General features: G+C 35.2%; 1 protein-coding gene across 1 annotated transcript; it reads right to left on the minus strand.

Annotated features, from left to right (window-relative positions):
* Window positions 1-246: 246 nt before the first annotated feature.
* On the minus strand, window positions 247-15,180 carry r-l (rudimentary-like). The gene is given in 12 exon segments (XM_067131714.1): window positions 247-2,147; window positions 3,073-3,212; window positions 4,407-4,502; window positions 5,352-5,385; window positions 5,387-5,471; window positions 6,930-7,051; window positions 7,673-7,839; window positions 9,232-9,355; window positions 10,649-10,771; window positions 11,133-11,276; window positions 11,426-11,536; window positions 14,880-15,180. Coding segments are annotated over 12 exon segments (1,443 nt in total). The 5' UTR covers window positions 15,021-15,180; the 3' UTR covers window positions 247-1,991.

Below are 15,180 nucleotides of genomic sequence, written 5' to 3' on the forward strand. Positions count from 1 at the left end.
TTGACATGATTGCATGGACAATTTTCATTGGATTTGGGTACAAAATATATTTTCCAGATTAGCATACCATTCCTGGAAGTCAAAAAAATACAGCACTTACGAAAACAGCACAAAGAAGGCATATTCTCACTGACTTACATTATATAAATGAAATCCCAGGTGTATATAACTGACATTATATAGCTGAAGTCCAAGGTATTAATGGAGAGAATTTCCAAGAAATATTCAAGGATATTTAAGAGAAACTTTGTAGTATTAAATTTATTGTAGCAAAACATCTAGTACAGTTCAACCAGTTAATCAAGATATAAATGACATTGCTTCTGTATAATAAAATATATATTTTATACGACTTAACAAAATAGTTCTATAACAGCTAAAATACAGAAATATTTGTCCAACAGAAATATATGATCAGAAGCCTACCTACACCCTAAAAATGTTAAACGTTCGTCAATATTTGCATTAGCTTCACTAGAACCTGGTTCGTAGATTTACAAAAAATTGGATAGTAATCCAACGAAAAGGAATCATAACCATGCAATCACTTAGGCAGTCACAGGATCAATTTTGAACACCACAGATGATTTGGGAATGATGAATTTGTTCAAATTCTATCTCATAATATTTGTGTAAGAAAATTTCACAATTCACACACAAGGACAATTTAAAATAAGCAAGGGTTAATACTGTTACGACTACAACCTGAAATAGACTGCTAATTCTATATAATTTTCCCAAATTTTACACAATACTGGTTTATTAGAGCCTTATCACTAAAATCAAGATACACGGGTAACAATTCTCTTACATTACTGACTTCACAGCTAAAACTACTCAAAAGATTAATGCTATTTTGTAATGACATGCAAATGAAATATAAACTTCTTTCAAAACTAGCATTGTTTAGTTTTAGAAACAAAATCCATTACTAATCCTATTTCAGAAGGCAGAGAGAGAACGAGTCGGGTTCTTCAAAAAGATTGTTCTTACTGTTCTCTCAATTACTAAATTGCCTTAAAACTAAATTTCTCAAGTCTTGTTGAATGGATGTTCTGAGCTGATTGATATCAAACAACAATCTGTAACATGAAAATTTTTAAAGGCTACTACCCAAAAGTAAAATTCATATTTGTGCCAAAGCATTGCAATCCGATCTTTACTATAATCCCAATTCCTAAAGAATTAAATAATTACTAGTGCTAAAATGAACAGATTTTCCACAACTGAAGTGGCCCTAATTTTTCAAATCAAACAATAATATCAGACTGATATAAACTTGAATCTATAGCTGTTACTGTTGTGATAGTAACAACAGAGAACCAGAGGAGATGAGACAAAAAAAAAAAAAAAAAAAAAAGGCCAGCAAGGAGAAGGAACTTTCATAAGCATCACATTTCTTGTACTCCCAAATAGCTTTGAGCAATGGAATGTTGAAAAATGCATGTTCAAATCATGTTTGGTACAAAAATAATGGAAATGTGCAAACAGTGCGCCTGTGGACTGGATGCTTGCAGCACCTTAAAAAATATACAATCTATGACAACTGGATAAAATATCAGCAATTGATAACATAATGTCATACAAAAATACAGTAACTACTTTACCTACCTAACAACCAAATAAAACATGTCTGGGATATTTATATAGCTTTTTGTTTCACAATATTTACAATAAAATAATGAAAAGTTGAGAGTTCTTTGAGCCATTTGTGTGACATACTTGAGAATCTCGCTGAATGTTCGGTTATCAAAATTACAAAAATCTCATACGGATCATTATGTGGTCAAACCTTCACTACAAAAGTACTTCTTGACTTCTTCTAAATTACAAACTTTCTATGTGCCGTGGAAAGGGGACATTTACAATTCAAATTCATATTTGGAAAATAGTTTGTGCCCACAAGGTAAAGTCCTGAGCTGTTCCCAGGAAACTTTAATGAATTAAAAATTCCTGTTACGGAGTACAATACTGCTCTCATAAACCACTTTTCAGTTCTGTTCAGAAACTCTTTCCAAGTACGCTTTAAAGCCATCTTCTTTATACCTAACTGCAGCGGCTACTGGGTCTTCAGCTTGTGTGATTCCTCTCCCAACGATGATGATGTCGGCACCTTTCTCCATGATGGCCACTCGGGGAGTATTATACTTAAAGGAAAGAATTAAACACTGATATACATTTTATACATTTGAGATGAGTTTAACTAAATGACTTAAATATTGTAAGAGATTGCCAACAATTTTCATCTGCTCCCTCGTGTCTCTGCACTTTGCTGTACAATATACTGTATTAACCTTTCCTTGTTCCACTTCATGCCTGTCAGTCATGAAGTCATTGAAAATCCAGCCTGTCCCATGGTTAGAGTTGCGATTAGTAATATTTTATATTGTTTGCCCTACTACTTTACTATGGTATGTTGATGAAACATAAGTTTAAAATTATACTACACAGTAGAATGCCAATGTCTAGACAAGATTTTCAACAAATTCATTACACCTAAAGCATTCTTCAATTTATATTTTTTTTAATCAATGAGAAAATACAGTTCAGCCAACAATAATCTTAAAAACCAGATTTCAAAGACTAAGATATCTGGGCAAGGAATAAAAGGAAACGAGAAGTTATTCAGAAAAGTGATATGCAGAGAAGTACAGTAGCTATATTATAGACCACTAGATGTCCCAGAAAATCACGGAGAACGTCAAGTTGAAGACCTGAACCAGACAGAAATTTGGACAGGAAGTGAACATTTTAGAGGAAAGAGGAGAGAAGCCATTTCATGTTTTAAACCCACAAGAGAAATATCTGGTTACTTGGTCTAGGTTACACTATCGAAAACCCTTGCTTAAAGGATTCCTGTAAGCACTGTAAGGTGCCAAAATGAATAAAAGGCCTGGTATGGAAATCTTGGCAAACCACCTGAGACCAGAAAAATCTCACTCAAAAACATTAATGATTACAAAAACTACTGTAGATGCTAAAACTTTGAGTTACGATTACCAATACACTTTCTAGCCCAACTATAAATAAAATCTTATAAAGCCTGGTAGACATATTGCCACATGAACTTACCTGTTGCCCAAGATCGTCTCCTTTTTTATTGTACTGAACCCCTGGTGTGAACACCACAAACCTCGGATCATCAGTGACACTACTCTGGGATACAAAGCCTACTACGAAGTATTGATTCTGCTCCGCAATTTTTTTACAACCTGAAATTACAACTTGCTGTAAATAAATTATGGATTTCCGTGGATGAGTATAGCTTGCATACTGACCGAAAAAGATAAAATAATCATAAATGGAATACTGTGACGTTAGCTGCTCGTACACCATGGGGAATAATGCTTAATAAGGCCATAGGTACATTCATATTTGTTATATTAGCATTAACTGAACTTTACTGATGTCTAACAAGAAAAACTGCTTTGAAGTTTCATTAGATAAAACCCACTTACAACAATTTAGTTTTACCTTCAGTCAACAATCAATATGTTAACAATAAAAATTCTTAAGAGCAGTGCAAGAAGTTAGTAATTTGTTCATGGTCAAATCAGCTACTATATAACCATACTTCCTGGGATCTTAGATGCTATTTGTCTCCAATGAATACAGTCTGGAAGGTTAAATTTCTCATAATCCTTTCTTAGCTCCAGAAGGTAATAATGCTAGAAAGTAATTCAAAAAATTCTGAACTCCTGCATATGACCTCTGAATGTAATATAATGTGGCTGGCTACTTACCCTTTGGCTATTAAAAGTTAACACAATAATGCATGGTGCAATGAATGTTTATTTAAACATGTACCACTTGTACACTCTTACTTTATGTATCTTTCTCTTACATATATTATTTAAAAACTTTCAAGCTTCATGAGATGTATGTAGCAGTGAAAGTCTATGCACAGTAATTTACATAAGATACTACCTGGTCCCAACCCCAGGTCTACATACATCTTTAGTTGTTTGTGTTTTTGTGCATTGTGATGTCAATGTCACTGTCTAATAAATATAGCTAACTTACTCCTTGCATTGTCTCTAGTTTGTTCATAGATAATACAAAATATAAACATAAATAATAAGTAATGTTCAATGTACAGTACTGGTAGACTACAGCAGACAAGCTAGTGAATTAGTAATTTCAATGTTTATCTATACTGTTGGTATTTTTACTTTCATCAAACTATTTATACACCTGGCATCTTTACCTTCCTCAAAAGCCTGCAATGCTTGCTTACATTAAAATGACAGCTACGTGGCCTATACACACCTATGCAGTACAGTATTATGTGATGTACTGTAATTATAGACAAGTAATTGCTTAGTAGTTCACCATAGGAAAACCAACCACTAACTGGATTACAGCATAAAAGCCAATTCAAATTAAGTTAATACAGATAGACATACCACTGACATATTCCTGGGTTGTTAGGGCACCTGTGGAGCTCATCTGGGACACCAAAACGCAGCCACGAGGTCGTCCACTGGTGCACGACATCAAACCTAAAATTTAAAATATGTTTATAAACTGTTAAGGCAAGAAGACCTAGCACCAACCTGAATGAGGCAGAAATTTAAAAGTAAGATATTCCTTTAAAGTGAAGCCAAAAATGTCACAAACACTGTACTTTGTTCTTCCAACATTTCCCTTCTTTTACTGTGTTAAGATTCTCATTCCATTCCCTATCTACATTCTTGCTTTTGCCACACATCTCTTGGTCATCCCTCTCCACTGCCACAGTTTGAAAGCTCTCCTTCCTTCCAGTCCTCAGTATATCCCTTTCAACATGTCATACCCCACATTTTTATTGTCCTTGTATTCCATCATCCTTGGTCTGCTGACAGTTTTTTTTATATATCTTAACTTCATTTTTCAGCATATAATTTTATTTCTGTCACTAAAACTTTGCACTATCTCCTGCTGCCATGAAAAACCGTAACAAAATGTTATAATGACTTTATCCAAAATGTAAATGGTAACCAGGAAGGTAAGAGGCATGAATATTAACATTCGTAATGAAAAAAAAAAAACCTGGCAGGTAGTTTAGTTAAAGAAATGGTGTGATGATATGCTGTGAGCAATCTGTAACAAGTGTTAAGTTGAATGACTTCTATTTATGTTAAAAATGTTCATATGCATAACAGTTGTTGAGCGGTTATAAACAAACCAAAGTAACTAAGATTTGTCTCAAATTCATGACTTCCGATTGTTGTATATATTTAGCTAGGACAGGGCATCTGCATTGCTGTATTTTTATACATATATGCTTCTGTTAATATATTCAAGAAATGTCACACAATAATGTTAAAAAAAGGATCTACTTTTCCTACAAGAATAATAAAAGGACTGACCTTTAATGATGCCATCCCCTGGAAGGCCGTGGAGCAGTCACTAAATCAGCCCAGTCTACGATGTTGTACGTTCCCCCAATGTACTGGTTAGCTACAGTGTTTCCAATGTCGCCAAATTTTCTGTAATAAAAGTGCAATGAAGTAAGCGAATAATTTTACCAAATTTCATACTTCTGAATGCAAAAATAAGGTATCAAGAAGAGGACAGTTATGAAACATAGTATAGTTCTTGATAAAACAAGATTAAATATCACAAAAAGGTTACTTGCCCATTATAATACTAATCCAGACTGTAAAAGAAATTAATCACATTTTTTGATTTGTGATATTAAAAAAAATTATTTTAAAAGAAAAACTGATTTACGTATTGTGAAATTTTATGTAACACAGGCCAAATATTAATTGAATAATACTGTTTCTATAAACTGATTAACTGTAAGTTCTCCTGAATACCCCAACTATACCGGAATACAGTTCTGTACATAACTTGCATACTTTCACAATCAAGACACCACAGTATAGGGCATAGCTTTAAATACTGTAAAGTATAAAGATTTTCAAGATTTATCATTAATATGCAGTTTAGCCAGACCACTGAGTTAACATTCATAAATCTCATTGCTATTTGCTTGAAAATTTAATTGGAAAAATAAAATTTGGAGTCTGACAAAACTTATTTCCAAGATACGTTTCTGATAATGTATTTGATATAAATCAATAGTTGAAAGTTGGACAATCTAGACTGTAAATGTTGCCCTGCTTTTTCGTATTCAGGGACTGAATCAAATACCCATGGTTTAGAGGAGTGTAACCAATTTTAGAACAGGATAATATTGCAGTTGATATTGTTTTAATCTCATATTGTCAGATTGGTTATTCTGCAGTGCCTACCTAATAAAACTGACAGATTTGGAAAAGGTAACAAATCACTGACGGAAACAGACATGATACATTTGATCTGGTCATAATGAATGCAAAATTGACTAGAATAAAGAATTTAGGCCAACAGCCAAGTGCAGGGACCTACTGAGTCATTCAGCTCTAGAACAGAAATGGACAGTAAAAAGGTTTGACATGTGTAACAGGAGGAAAACCTCACAGTTGCACTATGAATCAACTGTTAAGAGAGGGTGGAAAGTAACATGGAAGAAAGAGAATATGGACGGAGGTACAGTAATAGGAATGAAAGGAGTTGCAGCTATGGGCTGAAGGGACGCTGCAAAGAACCTTAAGTAATGCCTACAGTGTGCCGCATGAGGTGCACTGACAACATTACCCCCATCCTGGGGTATATACAGTATGTAATGGATGCAGCTTTGGAAGCTTCCAAACAACAGAAAGTCATCTCCATTCTCTTCTGTCTTGGGTGCTTCCTGCTTGGATTTCCAAGTAGCCTAAATATTCTCCGACAACCTTTCCAATAATGGTCCTCATCCTGCTACTTCTTAATCTACAACTATGCTTTCTGTCTATTCCTCTACCTTAAGATAAACTAAACAATATATTATGAAGGGTAACAGTTTTCTTATGAGATAAGTTACACTAGCATGAAAAGGAAAAAATTATGCAAGCAACCACCTGTCCTCAAAGATCAAGAAGTTATGTTTGGCAGCAAGATTCTTCAAGTTTTCCACAGTATCTTTACTGAAATCAGTGAGAATGTCGATGTGTGTCTTCAACAGGCAGATGTGGGGTCCGAGCTAAAATGAAAAACAATGAAAATTATTGGTAAATACATATACTGTACCCAGTTAGCCAATCGACTTCAACAGAAAATGACATTTCTTTCCAGAATTAAAATGGGTGATAAAACTTGGTCTTGATAACAAATTGGAAATTTGCAAGGCTCTGCTAACCTTACAAACTGCAGACAAGTAAAAAAATGCATTCATATCCCCTTCAAAATGTTTACCAAATCCGAACTATGAAAAGTTTCATTCTGAGGGAATGAAACTGAATCAAACCTAAACAGACAAATATTTTGTATCAGATTATTGCTTGATCTTCTGACTAATAATTTAAGTTACTCATTTAAAGTCTTCACAAAATTATAATACCATGAAGTTGGTTCTTGCAAATTTTCAATAACCTCACATTTTGCATTATGATTCACTTATACTGGCCAAAAAATAGTGACATATGCATATGTGTAGTATCATTTAAGGACCTTGGCTTACTTGAGAAATATTACATTAGCCATGTATATTTTTAAAGCTATCACTATAGTTTTGCAGTGAAAATGTGCCCTGTAAAAATTTGATAATAAAAATTAATCCCATCTACTTTAACATTTTCCTGCCATTTTAATTTAAAAAAACTACCTTCTCTGCTAGGGTCAGGAGCTCCTCTGACGTTGTCACATCTGCTGCCACGCATAGGTTGGACTTCTTAGCAACCATGATTTCAAACAGCCTCTTAGTCAACGGCTGACTAGTTGTTGACATACGGGACTCCAGGGAGCATTTCTTTCTATCCATCACATCAGTTCCTGGAACATTATATAGTTGTCAGGTTTCCTTTACAGAAATTTACACCAAAACTGAAGAGCAAATTTTGACCAAATTTCTTGTCAGAGCTAGTTCTCCAGACAAAACTACATCTGTACACTGCTACTTTTTCAGTAAGACTGATATACATTCTTGATGTTAATCCAGTCCTCACTAACTGTATGCTCCTCTTCAGATATGGTTTCTAGAACGGCAAAACTGAGATATTTAATCGCAAAAGCCTTTTGAAGTTCACCATAAAGAGGGTCTACTATATTAAACCTGAGTACTCCATTAATGATAGGTTTTAGTCTAATGTAGCAACAAAAAGAGGGAGATAACTGCCAACATCTCCTCAAATAGCTCTCAACAATTTTTCCTGTTAATTAATGGCTGTGTGGTCTATTTGGTTTTAAGGAGATGACCAAGTATACCTATGCATGTCCTTGTCTTGGAGGAGTACAGTACCTTTAATTACGAGATTATTTACAGCACAAAAACTAATCAATTTTCAGTCTCACCCAAGCCCTCTTGCTCAGAACAACCTTGATACTGTCAATGTTCATTCCAGAGTTTGCAATCATACTAACAAAAATAACCATATACCGGTAAGTCTTTTTCTGGTATTTCATCTGTAACATTCTGAATTCCCATATACAATTCATTTTAGTCCTTCAGAGCTCATTTGTTGGTGCATAGCTCAGTATATTAACCATATTATGCTATTTTTATTTTAAAAAGTCAGTCACTGCCACTTATGCATTTGGTGTTAAGGGCAACCTACTCCTTCTCTATCAACATCATGTGCGCTTCCTGAATAAATATAGTCAATACACCCCTCTCATCTCTCTTCCGATTCCTTTGCACCAATTCATGAGACCACAAGTCCTTCCAAGATGATGAAATATCCCTGAAGTGGGAGCATGACCCCAATTACCCTATCAGTGTAAAGTTTTTAGTCATTAACTGTTATATTTTGGGGCATGTTTTAACTATCATACTATACAGCACTGTCATTATTTGTGCTTTCAATTACTAAACCTTTTTCACGAAGGTTATTTTTACCCAATTACAGTAATGAATGTCACCTTGTGATCCCTATTAAATTAAAACAAATCTATAAAATCTGAACATGTTCTTTTTCATTCTCAAAATACTGTATAATCCACAATCCAGATCAAGCAGCCCTGATGTAGATAGCCGACTACAGCGTTACTTTTGAGATTAAAAACAAAATTAAGATATTTATTATATGTAAGTCTGTAATCATTAGTAAAGAAAGGGTTGCTTTTCTACATGAAGACATGAACAAGTTCATTCTCTTTTTCAAACCGGTCCTCAACTGTAACTCTTATCTGTAAATGCTAACAAATGGATAGGAGGTCAAAACTTACCAATATTGCATGCTGTCTTGTTCTTTGAGACTATAGACGTGGCTGTGTTAGATTTCACAAACTCAAGGACAGAATCAGAAATTTCCTGTGTCACACAGCCATGTTTGAGTAAAATGGACAGCATCTGTTGAAAGTAAATAAGTGTTGGTCAAGCCTATGGACTAAAAAATTCCACAAAAGGACAATAACCTGGTATGAACAACTTGGATCAAATAAATTACGGTAATGTAAATGAATGAAACCAAGAGTTAAATTTGTAATTTCTTCTAAGCCTTAGACTATGACAGGAAACTAAAGTTGAAGCTGGTCATCAAATAAGTGGGAGGAGACTAAAGGGAATGGATGCAAATTAAAATGCAATACTACTTCAAGCATTTTTCAAATGTGCAAGTTGAAAAAAAAAAAAAAAACATGTTAATAAAACACTCCAAACCAAAGTGTGCTGTACAGTGTCAATCTGTATTCAGTGACAAATGCAAACATATTGACTGACTAACCAAATTATGAAAATAAAAAAACTGTACCCCTGACCACCAGTATTTGTAAGAATACTTTTTGGGGCCAAGAAATCAATACTGTAAACTCTGTACTCAGTTAACTCTACGCTTATATGAAAAAAAGCAAATAAATTTTATTTTACTTGGCTAAGTACACCTGGAAGTCTAAAAACAAACTAAGATCAAATCTATATGTTATGAGAAAAATGTGCGTTATACAAGAGTATACTGGACAGGGAATAATATGTTAATGACTGTAGTAGCTTTCCATTTACTGCAAAATATACTCTTGGTTACCCTTGATTTGTTCAAGAGAAAATGATTATAATCATATTAAGTTATTATGTGCATCAAGGAGTTTCTGCTTTTAGTTTGGTTAGTTTAAGGATTCAATGTACTCTGGAGTATCATGTGCTTGATTCACTTACTCAGCTTTCCAAGCCTCAATGCAACAACCACTGTCACTCAAACGTGGCTTGCTGCAAATTTAAAACAAAATCGTCAGATTTTACGTAATGACTTGGCACAAAGTCCTCATGACTGAACCCTCACAAATTACTGGTAACTCATTTTGGGTTTTGAAAAAAAAAAGCCATACCTATACACTTTGTACCAAATATAAAGTATAGTAACAATAGATACATGTCTAAACAGATTTCAAAAATCGTATATCTACATCCTGTACTGGACATGGCTACTGCTAACTAATATTGAAAAACTAGATACTGGGTACCTTTGATGAACAACGTTACGAAAATAGCATCTGAGGAAATCAATTACGATATAAATATTTCATCACCAGCTCCACAATGAAACAAGACTGGTAAAAGATGTTTCTGAAAAGGACACAAACTAAATAAAATTAAACGCTGCACCTTTAAGTTCTATCAACCTCATACAAATGCACCAAAATTACTCACCTCTGTCATTGAAGTGACAGATACAACATTAATATCCATGGACCTCAGATTACCGGCACCCCCTTGCTCTCTGTCTAGGAACACGACTGCATCTTTTATATCGAGTTCTAATTCTCTTAAAGTCTGGAAAATCATAAGAAAAAATAAAATGAGACACCTCATATCACTTTCCATCTACTTTATAAGTACAGAATATAAACAAAGCAAAAATAATTAGCAAGTTATTCATAATCTAGCATTCTGAAATCAAGACACTAAGGGTTAGGCATTACTCATACATGGTACTGAAAACTACAAAGTCAGAGTACAGTATATTCTGCCAGAATATCCATCTCAGACAGTTAAGTACTTTGATGCAAAAATCAGGGTAACGGAAGAGAGATAAAGCACATAAAGTGAATTTCTACCTAAGGAAATGAGCTGCACCACCAAACATATTCATTAACTTATCACTCATAGCAAAAGCCTCATTGAAATCACATACCTCAGCGGTCTCATAGACTGAACTTCCAGACACAATAACATCCTCAATCATGAGACAAGTTTGTCCATCTGTGAAGTTCCCTTCCACTAATTTCTTGGTACCATAACCTTTTGTCTCCTTCCGGCGAATCAACATTGGAATGTCCTGATAAAATAAAGATTATATTATGGCAACTGATTACTATACTGAAGGAAGCCATGATCATGTATTTTAAATCTCTCATGGTAAAAGCATCTTTTTACTGCGTCACATGCACTGAATTACTGATATGAATACGTAAAGCAAATGCTTACTTGCTTAGTAGAAATGACTGTTGCAATTGGTAGACCTGTGTAGGCAACACCACACACCAGTTCATATTCTTTACATGGCCGTGCTTCCCACATCAATTCTGCTACAGTCTCCTGTAATAAATTATATCAGCTTGTTAGTGCTCTAAACACTAAGGCCTTCAACAAAATTTAACCTTTCCTCAAGATATAACACATGGACAGAATAAAATATTAGAAGCAACTTCAATACAGTATTTAAATGTTGATATGACCTTTACTGCATGGTACCTACAGGGACATTACTATGCTAACATTCTGCCATGACATTTCCCCTTATAGAAAAAATTTAATTAAATATATACATATTCTTATAAATATTTAGTTAATTCTTATTAGCACCCTTCATTACCTCCAAACTACTTAAACCAATGCTGTTCTTAAGACTAGAGTATTGATTTACTGGTACTGTACATGTACACAAACTGCAGCCTATACAGTATGGCACTTCAGAAACCTTGCATTCTGCTTTGTCAACAAAGTTAGTCTTGAAATTGCACATAAACCTCAAGGAACTTCTGAATTCTGAGTACACATAGTTTGGGACAATATTCCCAGGTCTATATCTGGTCTACCTATTGTATTACACTTTCGAAAAAACAGGAAATTGAATAAAAAAAAAAAAAAAAAGAGGAAAAATGCCTGATTGTACCCTCAAACAAGCAAAAGTTGTCAGTGAGCCTGAGAAAGCTGTCCGCACAGAAGGAAAAGATGACACTGTTCCACAGAACCTACAGACTCCTTGTAGGTTGCAGGGCTAGCCACCACTCAAGGCAATATCCCACTAGCATTTAGACTGATTTGTTTGACGAATTTGGAATATCAGTGACTACTTTTCTAGCCTTGTAGTCACTGGTATTCCTCTCTCATAGTCACTTATATGCCAAGAGCTGGCTCAGCTAGGCAGTCTAAACTATTTAAGTTCCAATGCTGTTCGCTGTGATCGTATCCTAATCAGCTGAGATTTGAGTGCTTGTCATAGGTTGACAAATTTCAGGTAACTTATACTTTTTAAAACTTTTATTTTTTTGTTTTCTTTATTTCGATTAAATAGTAATAAAGTACAAGTACTCAATTTCTGAATGGCTCCTTAACAGGCATCATACCATGGCACAGCAGGGCCAAGTTGGATAGCTTTTTTCTCAAGACAAGAATTCTCTAATTTCATGTCAAAAAAATCCCATCTTACAGGATTATGTTAACATGGGACATCATTCTATATAATCCACATTTATCCTGTTGCCACAGTGCCCTAGAAAACAAGCAGGACATTCAGGAGACATTTCACTGTTTTCAATTACAGAAATATCTTCTGGCTTTCATTGTAGACTTGATCTGCATTTTCACTTGTATACTTCCTGAAAAGGTCTTGGCAGCATACTGAGATAAATGCTGTAAAATATTTTAAATTGCTGAAATCACCACAAGTCCTTACATGGACAGATAACAAGTAAGCAACACTAAAAGAGAGCTCTGTAGGCATCAAAGGTTTAGTGAAGGTACACAATGAGTCGGGGAGCGGATGGGGGGGGATGAATCTGGAAAGCAAGACCGCTTTGTGTCAGTTTCCTTAATTGGGTTAGGTACGACAGTGTACCTTAGGATGGCTTCTAGTTGATGGCACCTAAGACAACTGGAAAAGTGCACAGTTGTCAAGTTTTATTCATAAGTGCTCCAACACACACATTATTTAAACATAAACATAGGCTAAGCCTACTCTGTGATACAGAGATTGATATCTAATTATTTTGGCAGTTCAGTTATATAAATGCTTTGTCAAATTCTTCAGTCAAGCTTTGAACTCATCTCCCTGTTTCTGTTCTTCACCAAATCTTATAACTCCTCATCTTTCAAAAAAAAGGTCCAATTCTTCCTTTACGGTTAAGGCCTAAGCCCTAATTTTTGTCAGCCTTTTCTTGTCCTTACCAGTTTGAATGAATAAATTCAAATTAATAATTTTGTATGAAAAATTTCTCAACAATGTGCCTTGTTAACATAATAAGCCTGGCTTGGGGATAGAGAGCTTCTATTGCCTGGCTGGTAATGTTCTACAAACTGCACATAAATACCAGTAACTGCAACAACTTTTAGGTGATACAGTATCCATTTCAAACATACTGTTACCAAGGTGTTTGTGGGCTTCAGAAATCGAGACTCCACACATATATAATACAGTACTGTATTACATAAGTGTATTTTTCAAATTGTAGTCTGACTAAAGTGCTACATTTTTTTTTCTTCCAAATGACAAACAACAACACTGCAATACCTAACAAGATTTCTTTTACACAGGTTAACGTTACTGGACCAATCGGACAGCACCTCATAAGTCTTGTCTGCTAGGTGATGTTCACATCACTAAAATTAAGTTCGCTGAACCTCAATTTCTATACTCAAGACTTGTTTTGAAAATAATGTAAATGCAGTGACCATCCAATGACAGCCTAGTACAGTATTAATAAAAATTAAGTAAAAATGGTTAAAGAAGGTTAAGTTAAACTGTACAGTACTGTATGTTAAATGCATCACAGTAAAACTTAATGAGATGCTGATCACTCATCTCAGCACTGAAATCTGATTTTCATGATAAGCTTTAAATGTAGTTTGTATTATTTCTTTGCTATAATTTGTATTATTTAGACAATCATTTACATTGTAAGTGCATTAAAACCATATTACATCTTACATCTAACAACGTCAAACTTCATGTCAGGTAATTAATTCTCAGGAGGAATTCCACTGGGGCATACAACTACCTGCCATCCCCCCCGCCCCAACCTTCCACCTGGTAAAGCATGACATCCAATGGTTAGATTAGAATGTATCCCTTTAAATACAACCGACCTTTATTTCATCAACGGCTAAGGGAAGTCCTGTCAGGTAGCCTACGGCATGGCAACACAGGTTAGGTTAAGATGTCTTGGTAATTATAATTTACACATTTCATTTAGTTTTTGTTTTCCCACTCCACAAAAACAAAACCTCGTTATGAGGGAGGTCTGGCCCATAATCGTCCGCCCCCTTTACCAAAAAAAAGGGGGAGGTTGGCTAGGGTGCTATGTAAGACAACTCTTGGTCAAAATTACTAACTGCAGAGTATGCCAAGGCCATTCTAGGCCTATTAAAATCATGGGCTAATTGCTTATTCATAAATATCAGCTTTAAAAAAGTGGTCATTACCAATGGACACTTGGCGAATGATGTGACCTGAATAGGTAATAGGCCTGGATGAATTCACTAGAGCCTATATATCATACGATACATTGCCTAAAATTGTATAAAACTGAGGAAAAAAAACACAAAAGACCCCAAATGAACATCCGGCACCATTTCCACACCTAAGATAAGCGCAAGCACGACCATAAAAGCAAACAAACTGCCCACCGGGCATAACTAACAGTACCAAGTGCCGTCTTACCATTAACTTAGGGTACGATATAATTATCCTCAAGTCGAAGTAGATCGGCGACTGCATGCCACTCTTGAGGGTGAAGTCGCCGAATTTCACCACTCCGATGTTGTACAGGTCGACGATGCATTGTTCGAGTTTGGTCAGCATCTTCGACGACTTTGGTGGACCTCTTGGATTCGACGGTCGAACCGAGCTCTGGCTTAGCTTAGGGGCGAATGAAGGCCGCCGTGACCGGTGACTGTCGACGGGATTATACGAGACGAAAATTCGTCTGCTGGGACCTTTCCGTCGGGCGACCGGTAACCCG

This window comes from Macrobrachium rosenbergii, chromosome 30, assembly GCF_040412425.1.
Source record: "Macrobrachium rosenbergii isolate ZJJX-2024 chromosome 30, ASM4041242v1, whole genome shotgun sequence".
In the NCBI taxonomy this organism is placed as follows: Eukaryota; Metazoa; Arthropoda; class Malacostraca; order Decapoda; family Palaemonidae; genus Macrobrachium; species Macrobrachium rosenbergii.